The 20,313-nt window shown below is 40.1% G+C and overlaps 1 protein-coding gene across 1 annotated transcript in view; it reads left to right on the top strand.

Moving 5' to 3' along the window:
• Positions 1-20,313, top strand: part of EFL1 (elongation factor like GTPase 1) — a 199,058-nt gene that overhangs the window by 132,165 nt on the left and 46,580 nt on the right. Inside the window, exon 16 of the mRNA XM_075273426.1 lies at positions 16,626-16,757. Coding sequence (XP_075129527.1) covers positions 16,626-16,757 — 132 coding nt within the window. The remainder of the gene's footprint in view (positions 1-16,625; positions 16,758-20,313) is intronic.

Genomic DNA, 20,313 nt, shown 5'->3' with positions numbered 1-20,313 from the left:
AGATTATTTGAACCTGTACATTTGTCTCTGAAATTTCTAGTACAATGGGATGTTAAAGTTTAAACTTTGGCTGTGATCCTTGCTAGCTTGCCTAGCTATTGTAGCATTTTATTTTGTATGGGTTACAGCTTTGTAATTTGATGAAAAGCAAGATCAAAATCTCCCACTTCCCATCACACAGATGTTAAGCGTACCTACGCCATGGTTTTGCCATGCAATCTGACCATCTGGCATAGTGCGAACCTCCTGTACATTGGGCAGTACAGTTGACAACTGGACCACATCTGGAGTGTATTGTGTGAGGATGCAAATAATTGGAATTGGACCTATGCATATGCTGTCTGGGCATGGTACAGTTGGCATGGCAGCTGTACTACCCTGCATGCTGGAGCGTCACAACACTCCAGATGGTCACACTGCTTGAATGATCAAAAGTGTATGCGCGCTTTATGTGATAAAATTCTAGTTGCTTGCTCAGGAGGCATTTACTATAGACAGAATTTTTTGTTTCTTAGAATTAAAAACTGTGTTGGGTTACAATGTTTAGAAGTGCCGCAACTCCTGTCAGGTCAGCTAAGACTGCAGCAATGATCTGTAGAGGCGACTACTTATTTACCTGCCACAATATCAGCTCTGATCATCCTACAAGACCGCCAATTAATTGCCCTGTTGGGGCGAGCACCAATATAGATATTGCTGCCTGGTGGCAATGAATAAAGTAGGCTACTTATACCAAAAGTGTCATTTGCTGTAGCCTATCAACGTCGCTTACATATTTCGGTACCTTGTAGTGTCCTTTGGGGAGAAAAATGCATTAATTAGCAAAGGACATATACTGTATAAGATTTTCTAATGGGAGCGTGCACCATACAATAGCCCTGCACAGTGGACAGCATGCTTGCATCAACTCTAGTGTTTGTCCGTTTTTAATTCATTATAATAAGTTATTTTTAGGTGCTTTGGTCTTAGTTGGATAGAACTTTTTCCTTTTAAAGTGGTTGCCCAGTTTTCATTTTTTAATATTCACGCTAAGGAGCCTTTAAAGGGGTTGACCAGGATAATATTTTTTTTTCATATTATTATTTTTTTTTTTTAATTAGTCAGGCAAAGATGGAAAATAAAACATACTCACCTTTCCCTGGTCATCCCGGTCCGGTCCGGTCCGGTCCTGCTACTCCTGTGTTTTCTTCCAGCTTAAGGGTGCGTTCAAAAAATGTAACGTGGAGCGCAATCTGGCACGTATACACGTGTCAGCAGATTGCACGCTCAAAATGCTCCCATTCATTTCAATGGGAGTTAGGAGCATATATGCTGCGTTATTTTGCAGCCGCAAAATTACGGGAGCAAAATAACGCGGCGTATACACTCCTAACTCCCATTGAAATGAATGGGAGCATTTTGAGTGCGCAATTTGCTGACACGTGTATACGTGCCAAATCGCGCTCCACGTTACATCGTGTGAACGCACCCTTAGTCCTCACTGCATGTGAACCCTAAGGCCAACCACCGTAACTACTTGTGACGTCCTGTGTCCTTTCCTGTCCCTTTCCTAAGGACAGAGACAAGGGACATCATAGTGTGGCGGGGACTTCCACCACAAGAAAACATCGGGGCAGCAGGGCCGAACCTTGCTGAGAGGCATCGGGGACAGGTGCTTAAGGGTTTTTTTTAAAAAAATGTTCACCTTCCCCAGTCTAATATATCAATAAAGGTTAACCAGGCTAACCTCTTTAAAGAGGACCTTTCACCACTTCCAACAAGTACAACTCAATGAATCGACTCTGGTCCACTGATTGTGGCACAGGTGGAATTTTTCTCCTGCCCCCACTGTTCCTGAGCAATCAGTAGTGTTAGTTTTACTACCTGATGTGCTATTTAGGCTCTGTACTGCCAGGTGGGAGGTTTTTGGCAGGAGCAGAGATGGGTTGTGATTGTGATCTCTGACACTTACTGCCTCTGATTTGAGATCTGAATCACACCCTCTGCCTGACGACGCCCTTTTGACATTTCAGAAATGAAATAACACATCAGGCACCAAAACTCTACTTGTTACTGGGGAATGGGGGTGGGGGGTGGAGAGAAAGTTCTAGCTGCACTAGAATCATTGGAGCAGCAGTTATTAACAAATGGTAAGAACTTGAATTGGTGGAGGTGGTGAAGGGTCCTCTTTAAACATAAGCCAATACTCTCCTCTCTCTAGGCCTCTATTTCCAGGGTGTTTCCTAGGTGTTCTGTATACAGATCCCACAGCTGAACATACCATTGATGTCCCGTTTTTTTTTTAACTGATTATTGTGAAAAAAGTGCAAAAACATTTAGCTTTGACAGTATCTAGTATACGGTGCGCCAGTGGACCACGTTTGGACCTGTTATATCACTCTCAGGTCTGGCTTATGTCTAAACTAGATGGAGTAGAGTAGAGAATTGTTCCTTCTTTATGGCGGTATGAACATTCCAAGAGGAATTCATAAGTCATTTCCAAACAGTCTTAAAACCAACATTTGTCCACTTAGATGGTATTCAAAGGGTCATGATGCTATCGATGGGCAGAGACAGTGTTGCATGTCGACAGTCAAGGTTCCTGCAGAAAAGTGACTTATGGGGGATGGCAGAAAACTATAAGCATAGTCCGAAAACAGTCTAAATAAAATCAAAATAGCAAATGAACACAAAATTTGTAGCTCAAAAACATCCTGAACAGGTCAGCCACGTGCCACACATTGCACGAAATATCCCAGCATATTCTCCAGGCACCCCTTCATCATTTTGCTAGTATCTATAAAAGAGATATCATAACTATCCCTCCCTGTGCTTTCAGATACAGACATTTTATGGATACTTGTTCATATTTGAGCATCTCCAAGTGCTGGTTGATATAGAAGTGGCTATAGCTATAATTTTCTCTTAAGCCTCAGATTAAATCTATTTCCATACAGTATCATTTTGCCTGTGCCAGAAGTTGATGCTTCTGGTGATGACTTGCAGATAAATTACTTCCAAGTGTTTTATGGATGCCGTGTAAATATATTTACTCCTTGTCAGCTAAGCAAATATTTACATAGACTATCAATCCTCTATAAAAAGTTTTGTCACTGACTGATTTATTACCGAGATCTGCTTACTCTTTGGTTGTCTACAGGTCTGGAACACATTGCACCTGCACTGACTGATGGAAATGGTTAAAAGCTTATTGTACTGTCATTGTATTGTCTGTGCACACTTTGTAATAGATTCTTTGTGTAGATTCAGTCATAATGTGTGAACCTCTGGCTCTGCGGATGGACATAGTTTAACCTCCTAAGAGTCACACTGACCAGTAAACACTATGGACCTGTGTCTGGGACCATAGAAATATACTATCCGCAGTTGTGGACAATATATGGAGAACTAATATGGTCATGTGCTTGGGACCTAAGAGGTAAAGAAACAGGCTGTAGAGACACAAAACAGTAATTCGATGAACATACTGAGCACTCCAAAAATAAGACCCGAGTATGTGACAATGAGTGTAAGTGTGCTCCTGATTTATAAGGGGGTGATTTTATGAACAAAGAAACCATTCTCCTCTCTCTGTATACTGTCTGCAGCACGTATGGTGAAATGAGAGCTTCAAAACCAGACTGAAATCCTCACTGGTAAGGGTTAATAATATACTGTATATTAGGCTGAGTACACATCAGTTTTCTGTATTCTCACTCAGCTCATTCTCATCAGAGATGAAAAAAATGTGTCTATTATTATTATTATTATTATTATTATTATTATTATTATAGAAGTAATCAAAACTAAATAGAGCATTCCCTACTGTTTTTGTTTTAAAGGGGCCCTATCAGCAAAATCATGCTGATAGAGCCCCACATATGCGTGAATAGCCTTTAAAAAGGCTATTCAGGCACTGTAAAAGTTATATTAAACTACCTCCCCCCCCCCGTTTTAATCTTTAGATGATACAGTATATCACTTTAATTTGTTCACAGAGTTGCCCATTCTTCAAAGCTATGTATGGCCTTATCTTCTCTACATTTCCATTTTGTGGCTCCATCAGATTTATAACACATTTACTGCAATAATAATAATAATTTCAGAATAAAATACAGGATTGTACTACCTATGTAGGGCATCAAATTATACTGCTCTGAAAGACTTCATTAGGCAGTAGCCGTAGTAGACGCCGCATGCTAGTACGCATGCGCCCAGGCCATTTTTTTTATATCAGTGTCAGTTCGCGAGCGCCGGAGGAGGATGGGACCGTAGGACATCAGAGGAAGAAGAGGCGTGGATGAAAGATGCGTAAGTAGATCATATTCTTTTAGGGTTTTATTTTAAAACGGGGGGGGGGGGTAATTTAATATAACATATACGGTGCCTGAATAGCCTTTTTAAAGGCTATTCACATATATGTGGGGCTCTATCAGCATGATTTTGCTAATAGAGCCCCTTTAAATGACTAGACACACAGCACGATGGCCTGTGCCATTTTATTCTTAAAATCAGTGGAGACCTGACATGACATCACAGAGCAAAACTATGATGATCTGAAACCATTAAAAAGTCCATGGAATGTGATTGGTTTTTTAATGCCGACTTTCTCCCTGTTTTTTTTTTTTCTGCTCTTCCAATGGATCAGAATAATAGAAAACTTTGACACTGATGTGATCTTAAACTTAAAGGGGTTTTCCTACAAATCGTCTAGCCTCTGCTGCGTCCATCAGCCCCATAGATATTGAATAAAGCAGGTTACATTCTTGACTGCCTCTTAGTTTTACCTTCCTCCTCACTTTGGCTGTGCTGTGAGATGGAATAAGGACGTGTTCCTGTGATCAGACACTTAATAGGTGATCAGTGTTGATTGTGAAAAATCGCCCTTAAATGGCTTGTCTAGGATTGCAAAAAATGGCAGAGAGAGAGAGAGAAAGTTGTTTTAAAAATTCAGTTCAATTTCCCACCTTTCCATCTCTGCTTCTGCACTGGTTCCTGTAGGGTTTTTTTTTCTTCCATGAGTGCATCCATGACTGCGGCGGCCAGTATCTGTTCTTAGTCTCTGGTCTTAGCATTTACAGTACATGACCGCTGAGACCAGTGATTGTATGCACATGATGTCACCGCTGCAGGACAACCAAATAGGTACATTTGGGGACCACCGGAACCCTCAAGCTGAAACGAGGGACATTGGAATGTGCAGATTAACTTTTTTGTTTTGATTTTTGTTTTCCTGATTTATTTTTATTTTCCTTTCTCCTTTTCTCCTTCTTTGCATTCAATTTTTTACCCATTAGTGATTGGTGTATAGACTTTCTACATCTCTGACTAATGGGTTTTATTCTGCCCCACTTGACCCTCTACATTAGTTGCAACAGAATAATGCAGGGTCTCCCCCACTCTCATGGGAGTGCCCTGTAATGTTCTTACTTCAGGACACTGGCTTCTAACTCCCCAAATCTGAAAACCGCCAATCCCCAACATATCACCCCTTAGATGAGATTGCAAGGGTCCGATGACTGTACAGGGCAGCCAGGTGCCTAATGAAGTCTTTCAGAGCAGTATGATTTGATGCCCTACATAGGTAGTACAATCCTGTATTTTATTCTGGAATTATTATTATTGTAGTAAATGTGTTATAAACCTGATGGAGCCGCAAAATGGAGATGTAGAGAAGATAAGGGCCATACATAGCTTTGAAGAATGGGCAACTCTGTGACCAAATTAAAGTGATATACTGTATCGTCTAAAGATGTCTGCTGTAGCTTTGCTCTTTCTTAGTAGATTCAGCCACTAGAGCATGCACAGGTCAGTAATATAACTGACAACAGAAAGCAAAGTCTCTAAGAAAAAAACCCAAGAAGATATGTCAGCATAGTGGAGTTTATTTTTGAGCAGAGTTGTGCACAGACTCCTCAGTATTGCCATTGACCGAGTCGATAGGTAGTAATAAATGAGGCCGTTTAGAAGTAGCAGGAGGTCCAGAGGTTGTAAACTGCACCTGGATGCCGATGCCCTAGACTCTCTGGCAATGTAAGTGGGCAGTGCGGTGGTGATATATCAGGCTAATTGCACGGTGTAATGGGGCTCACCTATCACAGGCATGTGCCCGTGCTGGCAGCTTCACAGGGAGCCAATTAACCTAATCAGGATTTTGATAAACAGAGAAGACATGAAAACCAGTGTCTAGTTCAGTTATGAACCCTCAGCCCAAATACTACAGGTAACACTTGTAACACCGAGGTCCCTTGAAAACCATGACATAGAAAAGAGTATATTGGTTAGAGATTTTATGTGACTGCTTAAGATAGATCAATATTACATCTGCATGGATTTGTTGCTTGGGACCAAACATAGTTGATCTGAGTGGCCATCGGAGCTATAGTGAGCACTGCTTTTTCTTCCTTTCTGCTTATCTGCTTAGATCTGTCTCCTTACTCACCTCACACACAGAAGTCTATGGAGGAGGAGGAGGCTGGTTAATTGTTTTATGGCCTCATTCTGTGTAGTTTTTGAACAAGTCTTATCTTAAACGATAGCAGTGGCGGAAGAGCTCCATCACCCACAGTGTAGAGGAGTTTATTTGTGTCTCTTTCAGCAGCTTCTCCCCTCTCCATAGACTTCTGTGGAAAAAAAAAAAACTTAGCCTGATAATCAGAAGATAACATATTTCTGAAATATTATATGTTATAAAGTTTCTTCTATTCACCTGTCTTATAAATTTATGAAAAGTTGTTTTATAATTAAATATATACATGATTTCAGTAAAGTGATTTCAGTGGCAGAACAATAACGGAACAGATTTGCTAATATTATTTAAGGCAAATGTATCAAGGTGTCTGATGCTGGATGATAAATATGGCACATCTTTAGACCATCTAGTCTTAAGTTTATAACACCTATTTCTTGGCTTAGTTTATCCCTACCCTCTCAAAAAATATACCATTTTAACACATGATATGAGTCATGTTCCTTGTCAGGCACAGTCGGAAAGTGACGCTCATGTCTGTGTCAGTGGTCGCTTCTGATAGCATAGATTCTATATTAATTATTTCCATTAATGTCAATATAAAATTCCATTGATGGGTGCTATATACACACAAAATTGAAGTTTCTCCTTAAAGAGAGGGAGAGGAGAAAAAAGCTTGAAGGATGCTTGTTGTCTGCAATCTATCAATTGTAGTGCATGATGGTAGCTGAGGTCTGGCTGCAGCTGGTCAGAGACAGATTTATGCACAGCCTGGTGAGTGTAACATGCTCCTGTACCCTTTGTTATAATTTACATCGATTCAGGCAGAACTTCCCAGCTGGAAGGCATGTGCTTTGTTCTGCAGTAAAGGATTGAGTACATTTCTATTATGTGCAACTGTCCAGGAAAACCTGTCTGCTCATACTCTGTACAGCAACAAACAAGTGTTCATGGTGCAGCGTCACAACATGCCAGGGGATCGCTCACCACTTTCTGCTGTGTAGACATTTCGAGGTGAACAATGCTGCCATCTGTATCTGTAGCTACCTGTGTGGATAGATTATATTTCTAGGAACAAAGCAGAGAGAGCCTGGCTCTTTACTTTTGTTGCGGTAATTTCTGTAAATGGGATTGTAAACATACACAGTGCGGATTACTGTTTGCACCTGCGAAGCATCAGTCATTGAGGATTATAATGCACTGTGCTGTATTCCGCTGTACAGTCAAGTTAGCATTCGTCTTACTTACTGTGTTTAGACTACATTTATAGACCGTGAAAAACGGCATGATGCACATTGCAACTCGCTGAAACTGGGAAACAAAATGTCTGAAATGTGATACTTACTTTCCTTGCTTTATGCGCTGTATAGGCTATGGATGTCTGTCAGCTTTCAGCAATGAACATATTATAATAGTTATTCTCATAATGACCTCCTTTCACCCTTGTGTTCCAAATACCAGTCCAATGAAATGTTATCCCTACTAATGCAGACAATATTTAAGTTTTGGCCTAAGAATAGCGCTGTACGAGTGAAGGCGTTTTCACATATACCTTTTTATTTACTTACTATCTGTAAGTTGTTATGTTTTAGTTTCCACTGCAACCTCCATCATGGCTATTTCTCTAGCCACCATTGTTACTCCGGGCCATTTATCTGCAGATCCCTTACATACATTTGCAGTCCGTCTGATGAAGGTTGCGGTGGCAACTGAAATGTTCCAACTTACGTGGATTGCATAATACAATAAACCTAAACCGTTTTGGCATGTCAACCTTTGGAGTGTTAAGTTTTCTAGTATACTATGTGCAAGGAGTGGAACCTTACTTGAGTACTAAATGCCAGTGGAGTGACCGGTATTTCCTCAAACTTTGAGATATTTTTATGTCTATTTATTGTGAGAAGGTGACAGGCAGGGTGCTGGACACTCGCTATATCTCCCCCAGGTTTTTAACTTATGTGTGGTCCAGTGTGGATCTGGGGTAGGCCTCAGCTCCAGGTGTGAGTCCTTGGCACATTACTAGGCCAAAAAAAGGCTGCAGAGTCTGCACTTCAGTGCATATCCATGAGATGAAAGGAGGTGTCTGGTTCTGTCCTGTAACCCAGAGTCCAGTGAGACAATATTGCCCCTGTTTTGTTCATGTGGCTAGAAGTAAGCCACACGTATAGTTAGGTTATCATTTCTGTTCAGTTACTTGCTCAGACGAGCAAAATCCAGCATCAACCAAGTAGAGTAGACATCAATCCATCAGTAGGTATAAAATATAACTTTTATTCCGTGCCCAATAAAAAGAGTTACATAGTAACTACAAAGACCAAACCTCCAACGTTTATAAAACACACCTAAGTATCCTGACTCCAACTTTAACTCTATAATAGCATAATGTCAATACAATACAGTATCCTGTATATTGTATACAATATACAGGATACTTACAGTAGGTGTGTTTTATAAATGTTGGAGGTTTGGTCTTTTTCTTTCATGCCATGAGGAAGGAACATGTTAGTTCCGAAATGAGTAGCTTGTTTTACCATAAGATAACCGACTCTTTGTAGTTACTATGTAACTCTTTTTATTGGACACGGAATAAAAGTTATATTTTATACCTACTGATGGATTGATGTCTACTCTCCTTGATTGACACTGGATTTTAATGTCTTCATACTTACCGCTGACTAGAGTCCTTACTGGCCTCTGTGCCTCCCAGGATTAACATATATACATGGATATGGTGAGCTGGAATAATTCTATTCTTTGCATTTAGGTTTTTACTTTGTTTTTGCCTGAAGTTTGGGCTGTATTTGGTTTTGCTCATTTTGTGCCTGAAGAAAGGTTTATTTATTTTCCTGTTTTTTGTTTTTTTTTAATAAACCGGTTTGCTGCATATTTTGTGTCCCTGTCTTGACTGTTTGGGTCTGCACCACTGCTTCTACCAAGCTAAGGGGGCGTTCACACTACCGTCAGTGTCCTACAGGTAGTGTCCGCTGCTAGTGTCCGTTCAAAATGTCGCACGGACATTAGGAGCGGACACTAGCTGTGTCCGTGACACTTGTCATTCATTTAAATGGCGATCAGGTGCGTTCTTTTGCACTCCGTGCCCTTCCTTCACTGTCCGCTTGTAAAGATGTCTGACTTTTCAAGCGGACAGAAAAACCCGACGTAGGTTTTTTCTGTCCGCTTGAAAAGTCGGACATCTTTACAAGTAGACAGTGAAGGACAGGCACGGAGTGCAAAAGAACGCACCTGATCGCCATTTAAATGAATGACAAGTGTCACGGACACAGCTAGTGTCCGCTCCTAATGTCCGTGCGACATTTTGAACGGACACTATGACTAAGGGACTCAACATCATGTCCTGAAACACGTAAGCTGTGCTTCCTTTTTTCTTGTTCCTGGAGCATGTATATGTTTTTTATATTTAATGAAGTAAAAGTTACATTTTAAATAATCTGATTGCCGGACGAAATCCTTTTTGAATTACTAGGATCGGACACTACCTGTCAGACACTGACGGTAGTGTGAACGCCCCCTAACTTCCCCACAATATGTATCGTTATCTATAGAATGTAGTTTAAGAATGATTAATACATAATGCAGAATACTTCTGAGTACACCATAGAATAGATACCGGACATGTATCACATGTTATGCTTGTTCTCTTTTCTACAAAACCATTGCCATAGAGGATATCTACCACTGTCGTCAATGGTGTCATCACCAGGCCCTCCATTGTTGTGTGAAGCGTGGCTCAGTAGGTGTCTATCACACAGCAGTAGTGTCCTCTTTTTCAGTTCATTCTGAATTTTCACCCACACAGACTTTCCCAGCTTGTGTTTGACTGTCTTCCAGCATAGCAGTGGTTAGCACACACAGTTTCAACAGCTTGGCATGTGAAGTGGCATCCCGCCAGCAAATCCAGGCTTGTTGTCAGAGAAGACCGTTATACCTTAGGGTAGAAGAGGCCTGAGGTCAAGTATGAAATAGGGATATATAGTATATCAGCTGCTGGATTATTACTTCTGGGTTTAACCCATTCTTGTGTAAGAGCTGACGTTCTGGATAGCCGTGCACATTTTTACTGGTTACCAGTAGTAACAATATGGAAAGCAGGCACACATATCTATCTGCTGATGGCAAGCTTCAGTATTATTATAGATAGATAGTGCTTGGTATTGTAGCTCAGTCCCATTCACTTGATTAGAGCTGAGCTGTAAACAGTCCATGTGATGAATGAACATGACGTGGTGTCACTGGGCTGTGAAGTGGGTGAGCGCAACTTAATACTTCAAGGAACTGATCTGATATAGATTATCAATATTTAACTCTTGGAAAACCTCCTTAACAGGCATTTGGAGCCTGGACTGACTCACGGTACAGCCACATTCTGATGCGGTTTTCTGTGAATGGGGGATACTATATTTGGGGACTCTTCCCCCTCCCCCCCCCTCCAATTTAATTGATCACTAAGCAGTTTATATGGACTATAGGAAGGAGAGAACAGTCATGTGATCAGGTTGTCATATGTTCAAAGCTTATCAGCACACCATACTTGTAACTAAAGAGAATATTACTCTACAGATATCAGCCATTTGTGTCTGACAAAGTGATCCCCGCTGTATTTTGCATGGTTTCTGCTACAGAATAGGCCCATAAGTATTGGTAAGAGATGCAGAGTGATGATGCCCATAATTATTAGTTGTGCCAAAACCAAAAAAAAAATTGGTTATACTCTGTCGCCATCTATATAAGGCTTTTCTTTGCCCCTAAGCTTTGACTGTCAGGCTGATTTATACAGAAGCAGCCTCAGTTCTTTTATGAAATTTTTCCTTCACGTTTAGCTCCTTATTATTGTCAGTAGTGTTAGTTACATTATTATATGGGAAAACCTCTCCAAAAAATCATCCCCTAACCTAGACCACATTTTCTGTAATGATCTTTGTTTTCCATTTTCACCATGTTTTTGAGAAGACCATAAGGCTAAGTTCACACGTGAATCACGTGTGGAGTAATTTGGTCTGGAAAAAAAAAAACGCTTCCTAATTAGGAAGCGGTTTTTGGACCTTGAGACGTTTTTTGGAGCATTTTCTGGAGTGGTTTTTGGTACTGGAAAAGTACATCTCTGGGATGCAGGGACTCCTAGCAGCATAGATAACTATTATATTAGGAGTCTTTCTCCCAGCACATTGTTTCAAGAACTCGTATGCCCAATTCGTGAGAAGATAGAATATCTTATTACAAATCCGTAATCCGTGAAATCTGGTTACCCTCAGGTGTACATTTCGGCTATGCAAAAAGTCCTTTCCCTCGACCGAGTTCATAGCACATTTGTCTGACTATGTACTACCACCTAGTAAAATCCTATTTTTCGTTTCATTTTGTACAATTCATCTGTGGTGTTTTTACTATTACGTTGCTAGTATGTGATTTATGACTGGGTTTTCCCCCTTCATTATTCCTTTAGGGTAAAGGAAGGGATTGTGATTTATTCGGTTGTGTAAGATATGATATATCAATAAGAAATTCTGACAAAGCCGCGGCTCGGCCCACCTAGATTGTCTATGATCCACTTCATGCTGAATGTTTACTCATGTTTTTGCAATTTCAAGGTCACGTCCTCACCGAACAGAATACAATGTTGTGAAAACATTTCTGAAACAATTTTTTTTACCTTGAGAAACATTTACAGATGTGGTTGTGTTTTGTCTTTAAACATTTCAGCAGCTTTGCAGGATTTGTGAGAAAAGGTTTTGATTAATTAATTTTGACTTGTTTTTTTCCTGCGTGCATAGGGGTGTTTTATACAGTGTTTGTACCCATATGTATGTATTGTATGATGAAATATATGAAGGTACGGTCATATGTGAGCACTGTGCAAGCATAATAGAAAGCACATGTTTTGTTAACTAGTAATCCTCTCTGCTCGGCGCCATGCTGCTCCGAATAGCCCGGTAGTCACTATTCTTGCATAGGATGACTATAGTGGGGCATTTGTATTTACTGCCATCAGGTGGGCAAATTCACTAATCCTGTCTATTACATAGATAGCATAAACTTACAGACTGTGGCTCATGCTGATACAGTTGATGCTTCTTCGGGCACTTATGTTTGGTTTACTTTATGCCAAAATGTTGGTGCATTTGAAGCCACAACCTTTCATGCAAAGTCAAACCCGACATGTAGGTTTTTTCTGTCCGCTTGAAAAGTCGGACATCTTTACATGCGGACAGTGAAGGAAGGGCACGGAGTGTAAAAGAATGCACCGATCACCATTTAAATGAATGACAAGTGTCACGGACACAGCTAGTGTCCGCTCCTAATGTCCGTGCGAGATTTTAAACGGACACTAGGAGCGGACACTACCTGTCGGACACTGACGGTAGTGTGAACGCCCCCTATGAGACTTGCGCTGGAACACTGGGGCAGTTGGCTTAGTATATTCCCACTATGTAGAATAACTGAAAAACTACAATTGTAAATAGTGGGAACTTTGGAATAGAGAGTGCCTTTTGGTGTTGGTCTTCAAATATAAATCAGGAGTGGTCACCTGTTTGGTGCCCCCATTTATTTTGTATGTTATGCTAGGTTCACAGTAGTATGGAGATCTGAAAAACTGAGACCCTGTCCGCTAAAAAAAATGGTTACACATGGAAATGTGCAGACCCATAGACTATATTGGCTTCCGTCAGTTTTATACTAACACCAGCGGAGAGAAAAGACCTCCTTGCAGAACCTTTCTCTATGCCAATTTTTAGTGGTTTCTGTGGTGGAGACTCCAACGCAAGCGTGAATCCTTTAGCCACCATCAACAACACAAGGGGACAAGCACTGCGTCATTACCTGATGAAGGGATATGTGTCCTCTTTTAAAAATCATTTTTACTAATGGAGATACTGGCCCTGGGTCATATCTGGCAAAGTCTACTATGGACCATTAGCTCTGAAATTAATTTTCAATCCAGAATGTCAAATTAACCATATGGTAATTAATGAAAAAAAAACATTAAGTACAATTGTCTTTTACTTACAAATATGCTGATCTCTTTCTGTTTGTTGGCTGCCTATCCGCAAGTTGCCTGCACGACATAGCAGTAAATGGAGAAGGCTCGCTATGCCCTGCCACCTAACCATTCCAGGTGGCCATGAGATAGGCATCAGCGGACCCCCATTCTTGAGATTCGTGTGGGTCCATTAATGCTTGATATGGGGTGTTATAACAACTGATAATTTTGTGTGTGCTGGGATGAGAGTTCATAGGCTGCATGTGCTGTTTGTAATACCCAGCAATATCTCATGTACTTCCAAGAATGTTTATCCTTTCCCAGTCATTGACACTGTAATGGTCTGAGAAGTGTGACTCATGGGCTGCGGAGCAATGTAATATATGACTCCTGAGGGAGCTTCTGCTCAAGAACGTAAATAAACAACTTATTTGTCATTGTGTTAGTCATGGCTTAGAGAATTTCTCTTAAATTACAGAGGTGCTCTTCTGTTCTCCTCTAGCAACATGACTATCCTTGTAATGAGTGAGATGGACACATTAACCCGTTCCTGACGCAACCAATTTACTTTATTTTTATCACTCCTTCCTTTTTTAAAACTGATCTTTTAGGGGGTTTGTTTTGTTTTTTTATTTCTCATAGCTATATGAGGACTTGTTTTTTATAGGACGAGTTGTTTTTTCTGATGGCACCATTAATATTCCATATGATCTATTTGTAACCTAGAAAAAAAAATATTGGGCTGCACACATACTTTGGCAGCGACTTCAGTCATGTGATCAAAGATTACCTTGTTTCCCAGCAAAACCTGCTTTATTGTGAGCGATTAGGGTCACATTACAACCCCTGATTGATCTCATTGTCGCTCAAACTCGCAGTCATAGGTCATACTGTAACCCCATCCAATTACATTAGTGCAGTTGTCACAAGGCAACATGGTGACCTTTAGTGCATGAAAGGATTTGCAACTAAAATCGCTGTATAGCCCCAGCCTTAATGCTGTCAACTTGGGGAAAAAAGTCCAATTGCCTTATTGTTTTATAGGTTTCATTTTTTGGTAAAAATGGCATTTTGTTTGTCTATAGGTTTATAGCTATACCAATTTTATATCATTTGTATTTTCTTTAAAAAATGTAATTTCCTATGCATTTCCATATTTTGACACCTGTGACCTTTTTTTATATAATTTTTCCATCTGTGTGGGTGGGACTTTTAGACACTGTATTCCGAGTGATGTTTAATTTTTATTTATAGTTTTAATTTTCATATGTAAAATATGGAAAACAGTTGATTTGAAAGCTTTTCTGTCTAAACATGTTATGCACCACATTTATTTTAGTCTTAGACACTTTTCCAACATGTTAAAGGGATGTGGTTTTGTGGGAAAGGGGCATGGTCCAAGTTACATAATGGACGAAGTTGAATAGAGACACTGGGCCGTCAAGTCCAACCAATAACCCTACTGTGTTGATCCAGAGGAAAACAAACAAAAATAATGTCTCATGAGGCTAATGCTAATAGGAGGTGTAAACTCAGATTAGTCTAAGAATACACCAGATTTATCAACTCGCATCAGACACTTTGATAAATCTGGTGCAGTATAAGACTGTCTAGTGTAAGTTTGCATTGTCTATCTTTTAGACTGTATTAGTTAATCTTCCCCGTCGTGATAAACACTGAACATGTGCTGTACATGTAGGCGGATGTGAGGAAGGGATTAAGGATTTTGTGTGTTTTTGATGACATTGAATGGTCCTTATTTGTTCTTCCTAGAAATGTAAAACATTAGACCAGATGTTTCTAGATAGGGATATATCTCTTTACACTATTACATTTCCATTTATTGGGGAGTATCAGGCTGTGTACAGACATACTGCTAACCAGGGCCCTGCTAACACTCTGTTCTCAGGTTATTCATATATTCTCAAGAGGTGTAACCACTGTAGAGATGAGCGAGTAGTATTCGATCGAATACCTCTCCGCCGTAGGTATTCGTGTAAGCGGCCGAACACCAAGGGGTTAAGCACATCGAATATTCGATGTGCTTAACCCCTTGGTGTTCGGTTGCTTACACGAATACCTATGGCGGGGAGGTATTCTATCGAATACTACTCACTCATGTCTAGTAACCAGGCTTTTCTAGGGCTTCTGATACACCAGGAAACAAGATTGTGGGAAATTCTGTAAAATAAAAGAATGCCTCTAAAAAGCTTGTTTATAAAGTCTTGCTATATGACATTGCTCCCTGTAAGTGAGGTTTTATTACTTACAATTGTTAACAATCTAGTCTTAGACCACAGGAAGCAAAATATAGGCAGTATCAGGTAGTAATACTGAATATTGTGAAATACTGCCTACTAGTAAAACACCAATAACCCAACAACTTATAAGGTTATTTTATGTGTATCTGTGTGTAATGTATGCATTTGTGGGGTTTGTATGTTTATGTACTTATTTATGTTTAATACTGGTCATTAATGTTGCACTTTGATGCTTTGTGATAATTAATGGAATTAGTTGCCCTCAGCAACCAGTCAAATGATTTGTTATGGAATTTAATTATCATGGGCCTTTAGTATCTATAAATTATTCTATACAAGCCCTGAAAATACTAGATAATCCGGCAATTCCTTAATAGTCCCATTTTTCGGACTGTTAGTTGGATTAACAGAAATTTACAGTCTCGGTTCGCGTTGTCCAGCCTAGAAATTTATGTTTGAACAAGTTTAATGTGCTGTAAAATAGCAAACTAAGTGATATTCACCTGCAATGCCTCTCCCGCTTCTGTCCCACCATGTCCTCCATCTGTAGACAGTCAGGACAAAGCCAATGGCATGTCGATATGGTGAAGTGGCGGGTACAGAAAGCAATTACATGACTGCATCAAAATATCAATGGAGTCTTGATAAAGAGTCTATCGGGAGACATTGAGAGGTCGATGGCACGTGAGCAGCAGGGGTCTGCCAGCTAGGACTTAGTTTGGTCATTTACAGCATGAAGAAGTTTGTAGAACACAATTTTAGGGGCTCGAAAACCTCTTAATCATTAATTGCATTTTACTGGAAGTTTTACATTTGCGTAAAATTCTGTTACAAATAGGAACTATACACGTTTGGTTGATTTTATTCATTTATTTTTTTCCTGTATTTTAACAATTCTCTTGTGTGTCCTTGCATTTAGGCATAAGTGGTTTGGAAGACTTTGTCCTGAAGTCGGCGACACTGTCCACATCACCAGCATGTCCACCATTTATTCCACTAAACTTTGAAGCAACCCCTATTGTGCGAGTAGCTGTTGAACCAACACATCCAAGTGAGTATGCATCCAATGGAGTGAAGACTTTATCTATAGTCCATGACTAAACCTAATCTTTTGTTTGGAAACATACATGAGAAGACTTTGGATTTTTGCCATGTCTTTATTTTGCAAGCTACAACATCCATGTTTTTGCAAATTGTGTTTTACAGAGGATTATAATACAATACATATACTGTATATGCATGTGTGTATACATAGATATGTGTTTATGCCACGCATTTATGACTAGGCTTTATTTCCATCACTGTATCATGGATTTGCTGAGCCACACTTATTACTAATTTTTTTCTTTATTAGCATTTTTGCATGTGTCTGAGTTTCCAGGGCAAAGAATACAGAGTATTAGTCATATACTGAATTTAGTGTTTGCTTTACTGAAAGTACCTATAATTCATTGACATTATCTGACATGAAGTCACATAAATTGTGAGTAAGTTGAAAAAATATACATAAAAGTAATGTAGAAATAGCAGTTATAGCAATGAATCATCAGATATAATCCTACTTGGTGAAACTTGTTCCTCTGTAGTACATTCTACAGTGTTGTACATTTAATTTGCCTTTCCTTGAGTAGTGTTTAAAGGGGCTCTATCATTTGAAAATCGTCATTTTAAATATTGATATGCCTGAATAGCCTTTAAAAAGGCTATTCAGGTGCTGCTACAAAATTTTGAAAAGACCCCCCTGTTTTTTTTTACATATGGGTAAAACCGATATGCAAATGAACCTCTCCGTTACCCAAGCCATCGAGCACCCCCTGCGTCATACCTTTGTAATGCCCCCTCCTTTGCTTGTGCTCCGTGATGCCCTCCTCCGTCCGTGTAACCGCCTCCATTGTCTGTAGTCTCGATCCTGCGCTTTGAAATCTCAGGCATGCACAGTAACGCTCCGTTCTGAGCGCTACTGCGCATGCCCGAGCGCCATTTTCTTGTGGTGAATTTCCCGACCATACTGCACATGTGCACCACGCTCGTGTAGTTCTGAATATGCTATTCAGGCATATCAATATCTAAAATGACGATTTTCAAATGATAGAGCCCCTTTAAACCAGGTTTTGTGCCATGTCCCTGATATTGATGCTCTAGCCTAAGGATAGTACATTGATATCTGGTCTTAGACAGTCCCTTTAAATAGAATAATCAAGATATCAAGGCAATATGAGCTATAATTGGGGTCTGATGCCTGGTGAGGTATTTGTCAGTAAATAATTAAAATACAGGATAGTACCTACCTAGTTATTTTTGATATATTATTAGTAAGATCTTGGTTATAAGGAGGGATAATGTATCAAGGTCTTGTCTGCTTTTCCAAGGCCAATTATCACATGAATGAGGATTCTTATGAGCACTTATTCCCAACCCTTGCCCTATGTAAATATGTCCATGGTCAACCAACAAACAGGCCAAAGCTTATTGGTCGTTCACATTTTATGGGGACAATAACATTATTTCCAACAGCACATCTTCAATTGGTGCCAATAATAAAGCGGTATATTAGTGATCGTACTAACAATTGCTTGGTCACATACAGTAACAGTGATAACTCCATGTAAATGGAAATAAGAAGCACAGATTCATTGGCAGCACTCATTATGGGCAGCAAAAGAGGTAATAGCCCTATTCAGACTTCTTAACAAGTGCAAGAACCAGACAACATGGTGGACAGTGTGTGACTGTAAGAGCATAGCCTGCAGACTGCAACCTCATTAGAGCCAAATGTCACGTATGTTGTTCCTGCTCTTGTAAACCTCACCTATGTTACATTACAACATGCAGCTGCAGAATGTATAGAAATTACAATTTCTTTTCCCTATCCTCATCATAATTCCAGATAACTGGTTCCCAGTCTGCAGGATTTAGCATTTCTGGCGATTTCCATATTTTGTTAAAGTCTGGGCATGCTACTGAGCACGCTTTATGGCCTTTGTATTTGGGATGGAGGGCTGAATGATATAAATATAGTTGATAGTGAAGACATCTGGGCATTCTGTACCTGCAGGCGGTGTGATATGTGATGAGCTGTGATGAAAATGCTGGTAAGTGTGTGGACGCTTTTATCAGGCAGCTATATGAACTGGCAGAAAACTCATTTTGGCCTTTAAAGGCAGAGCGCGGAAGTTATAAACTGGTGATTGGGATCACAGGCACCGACTTATCCCAAAAGCTCCAGATGCAGAACGGTTTTAACCCTGAGCGCAGGAATGCAAGAGAATATGTGATCAAAGAAACCACAGAAAGTAGCGATGGAATATATATGTAGATAAGAAGCCGGCATCTTCTGTGATAACTCTATTGTCTTTGACACTGAATCTGGATTGAAGACTGTTAACTAAACTGCTAACTCATTAGATTACCTCATTTTAGAATGAACGAGATTACACAATAGTCATCTCATTGATTCTGATCAGTTCAGTCGGGTATAAATATTGCACCCGCTTCATGCTATAGTCACTGAACGCCAGATATGAGATATCAGCGTGCTAAACCTTCTTTAGTCGTGTGTATTAGACAACTTTGCTACGTAATCCTTGCAGTCTTCAGCTAGCATATATAGTAATCGGAGTCTTTCCTGCACATTCACCTTTTTTTTTTCCTTCTTCATCTACCATTTGTTTCATTCATCGTCTGCTTAAGTGGGAAGACTCTACTACAAACCCATGGTATAGTAGACAGAACTTCATGTACCAATTCTGTACATATAAAGGCAGTGTGTCACCAGAAAATGATCTATTTTTACAGAATGTTTGGTCATTTTTTTTTATAACATTTTTCATGTCATTATCTATCTATCTATCTACCGTATTTTTCGGACTATAAGACGCACCGGACCATAAGACGCACTAAGGTTTTAGAGGAGGAAAATAGGGAAAAAAAAAAATTTTAAGGAAAAAAAATTGGTGAAATATTTAATAACCTAATAATATAATATTTCACCAATGTAAATAGAACCGAGGGCTTTCGGACACAGGGATACCAAATGTGTATGTGTTTCACAGTAATGTTTTTGTTTTATATGTATTCTAGGGATATGGGGGTGATTTGAACATATATCTCTATCTATCTATCTGTCTGTCTGTCTGTCTATCTATCTATCTATATCTAATCTATCTCATCCATGGATGGAAAGAGACACCTTGCAGTGAAGCTATGCAAGAAGAGAAAAAGGGGCGGGCCAGACGGGTGAAGGAGGTGTGGTTTTCTAAGCAAACTTGAAAACATGCCTCTTTCACCCGTCTGGCTCGTCCCTCCTTCACTGCCTCTCACATCTTGCTCCGGCTATGAAGCCACACAGACAGGGAAGTAGGGGCGGGCCAGACGGGTGAAGGAGGCGTGGTTTCAAGCTTGCCGAGAAAACCACGCCTCCTCCTCCCGTTTGGCCCGCCCCTCCTTCCCTGCCTGTGTGGCTTCATTGCCAGAGCCAGATCTGAGAGGCAGTGAAGGAGGGGCGGGCCAGACGGGAGAAGGAGGCGTGGTTTTCTCGGCAAGCTTGAAACCACGCTTCCTTCACCCGTCTGGCCCGCCCTTACTTCCCTGCCTCTCATATCTCGCTC

Source organism: Leptodactylus fuscus, chromosome 5, assembly GCF_031893055.1.
Source record: "Leptodactylus fuscus isolate aLepFus1 chromosome 5, aLepFus1.hap2, whole genome shotgun sequence".
Taxonomy (NCBI): Eukaryota; Metazoa; Chordata; class Amphibia; order Anura; family Leptodactylidae; genus Leptodactylus; species Leptodactylus fuscus.
Note: the sequence above shows the minus strand (reverse complement) of the source record. Positions and strands in the feature narration are given on the sequence as shown.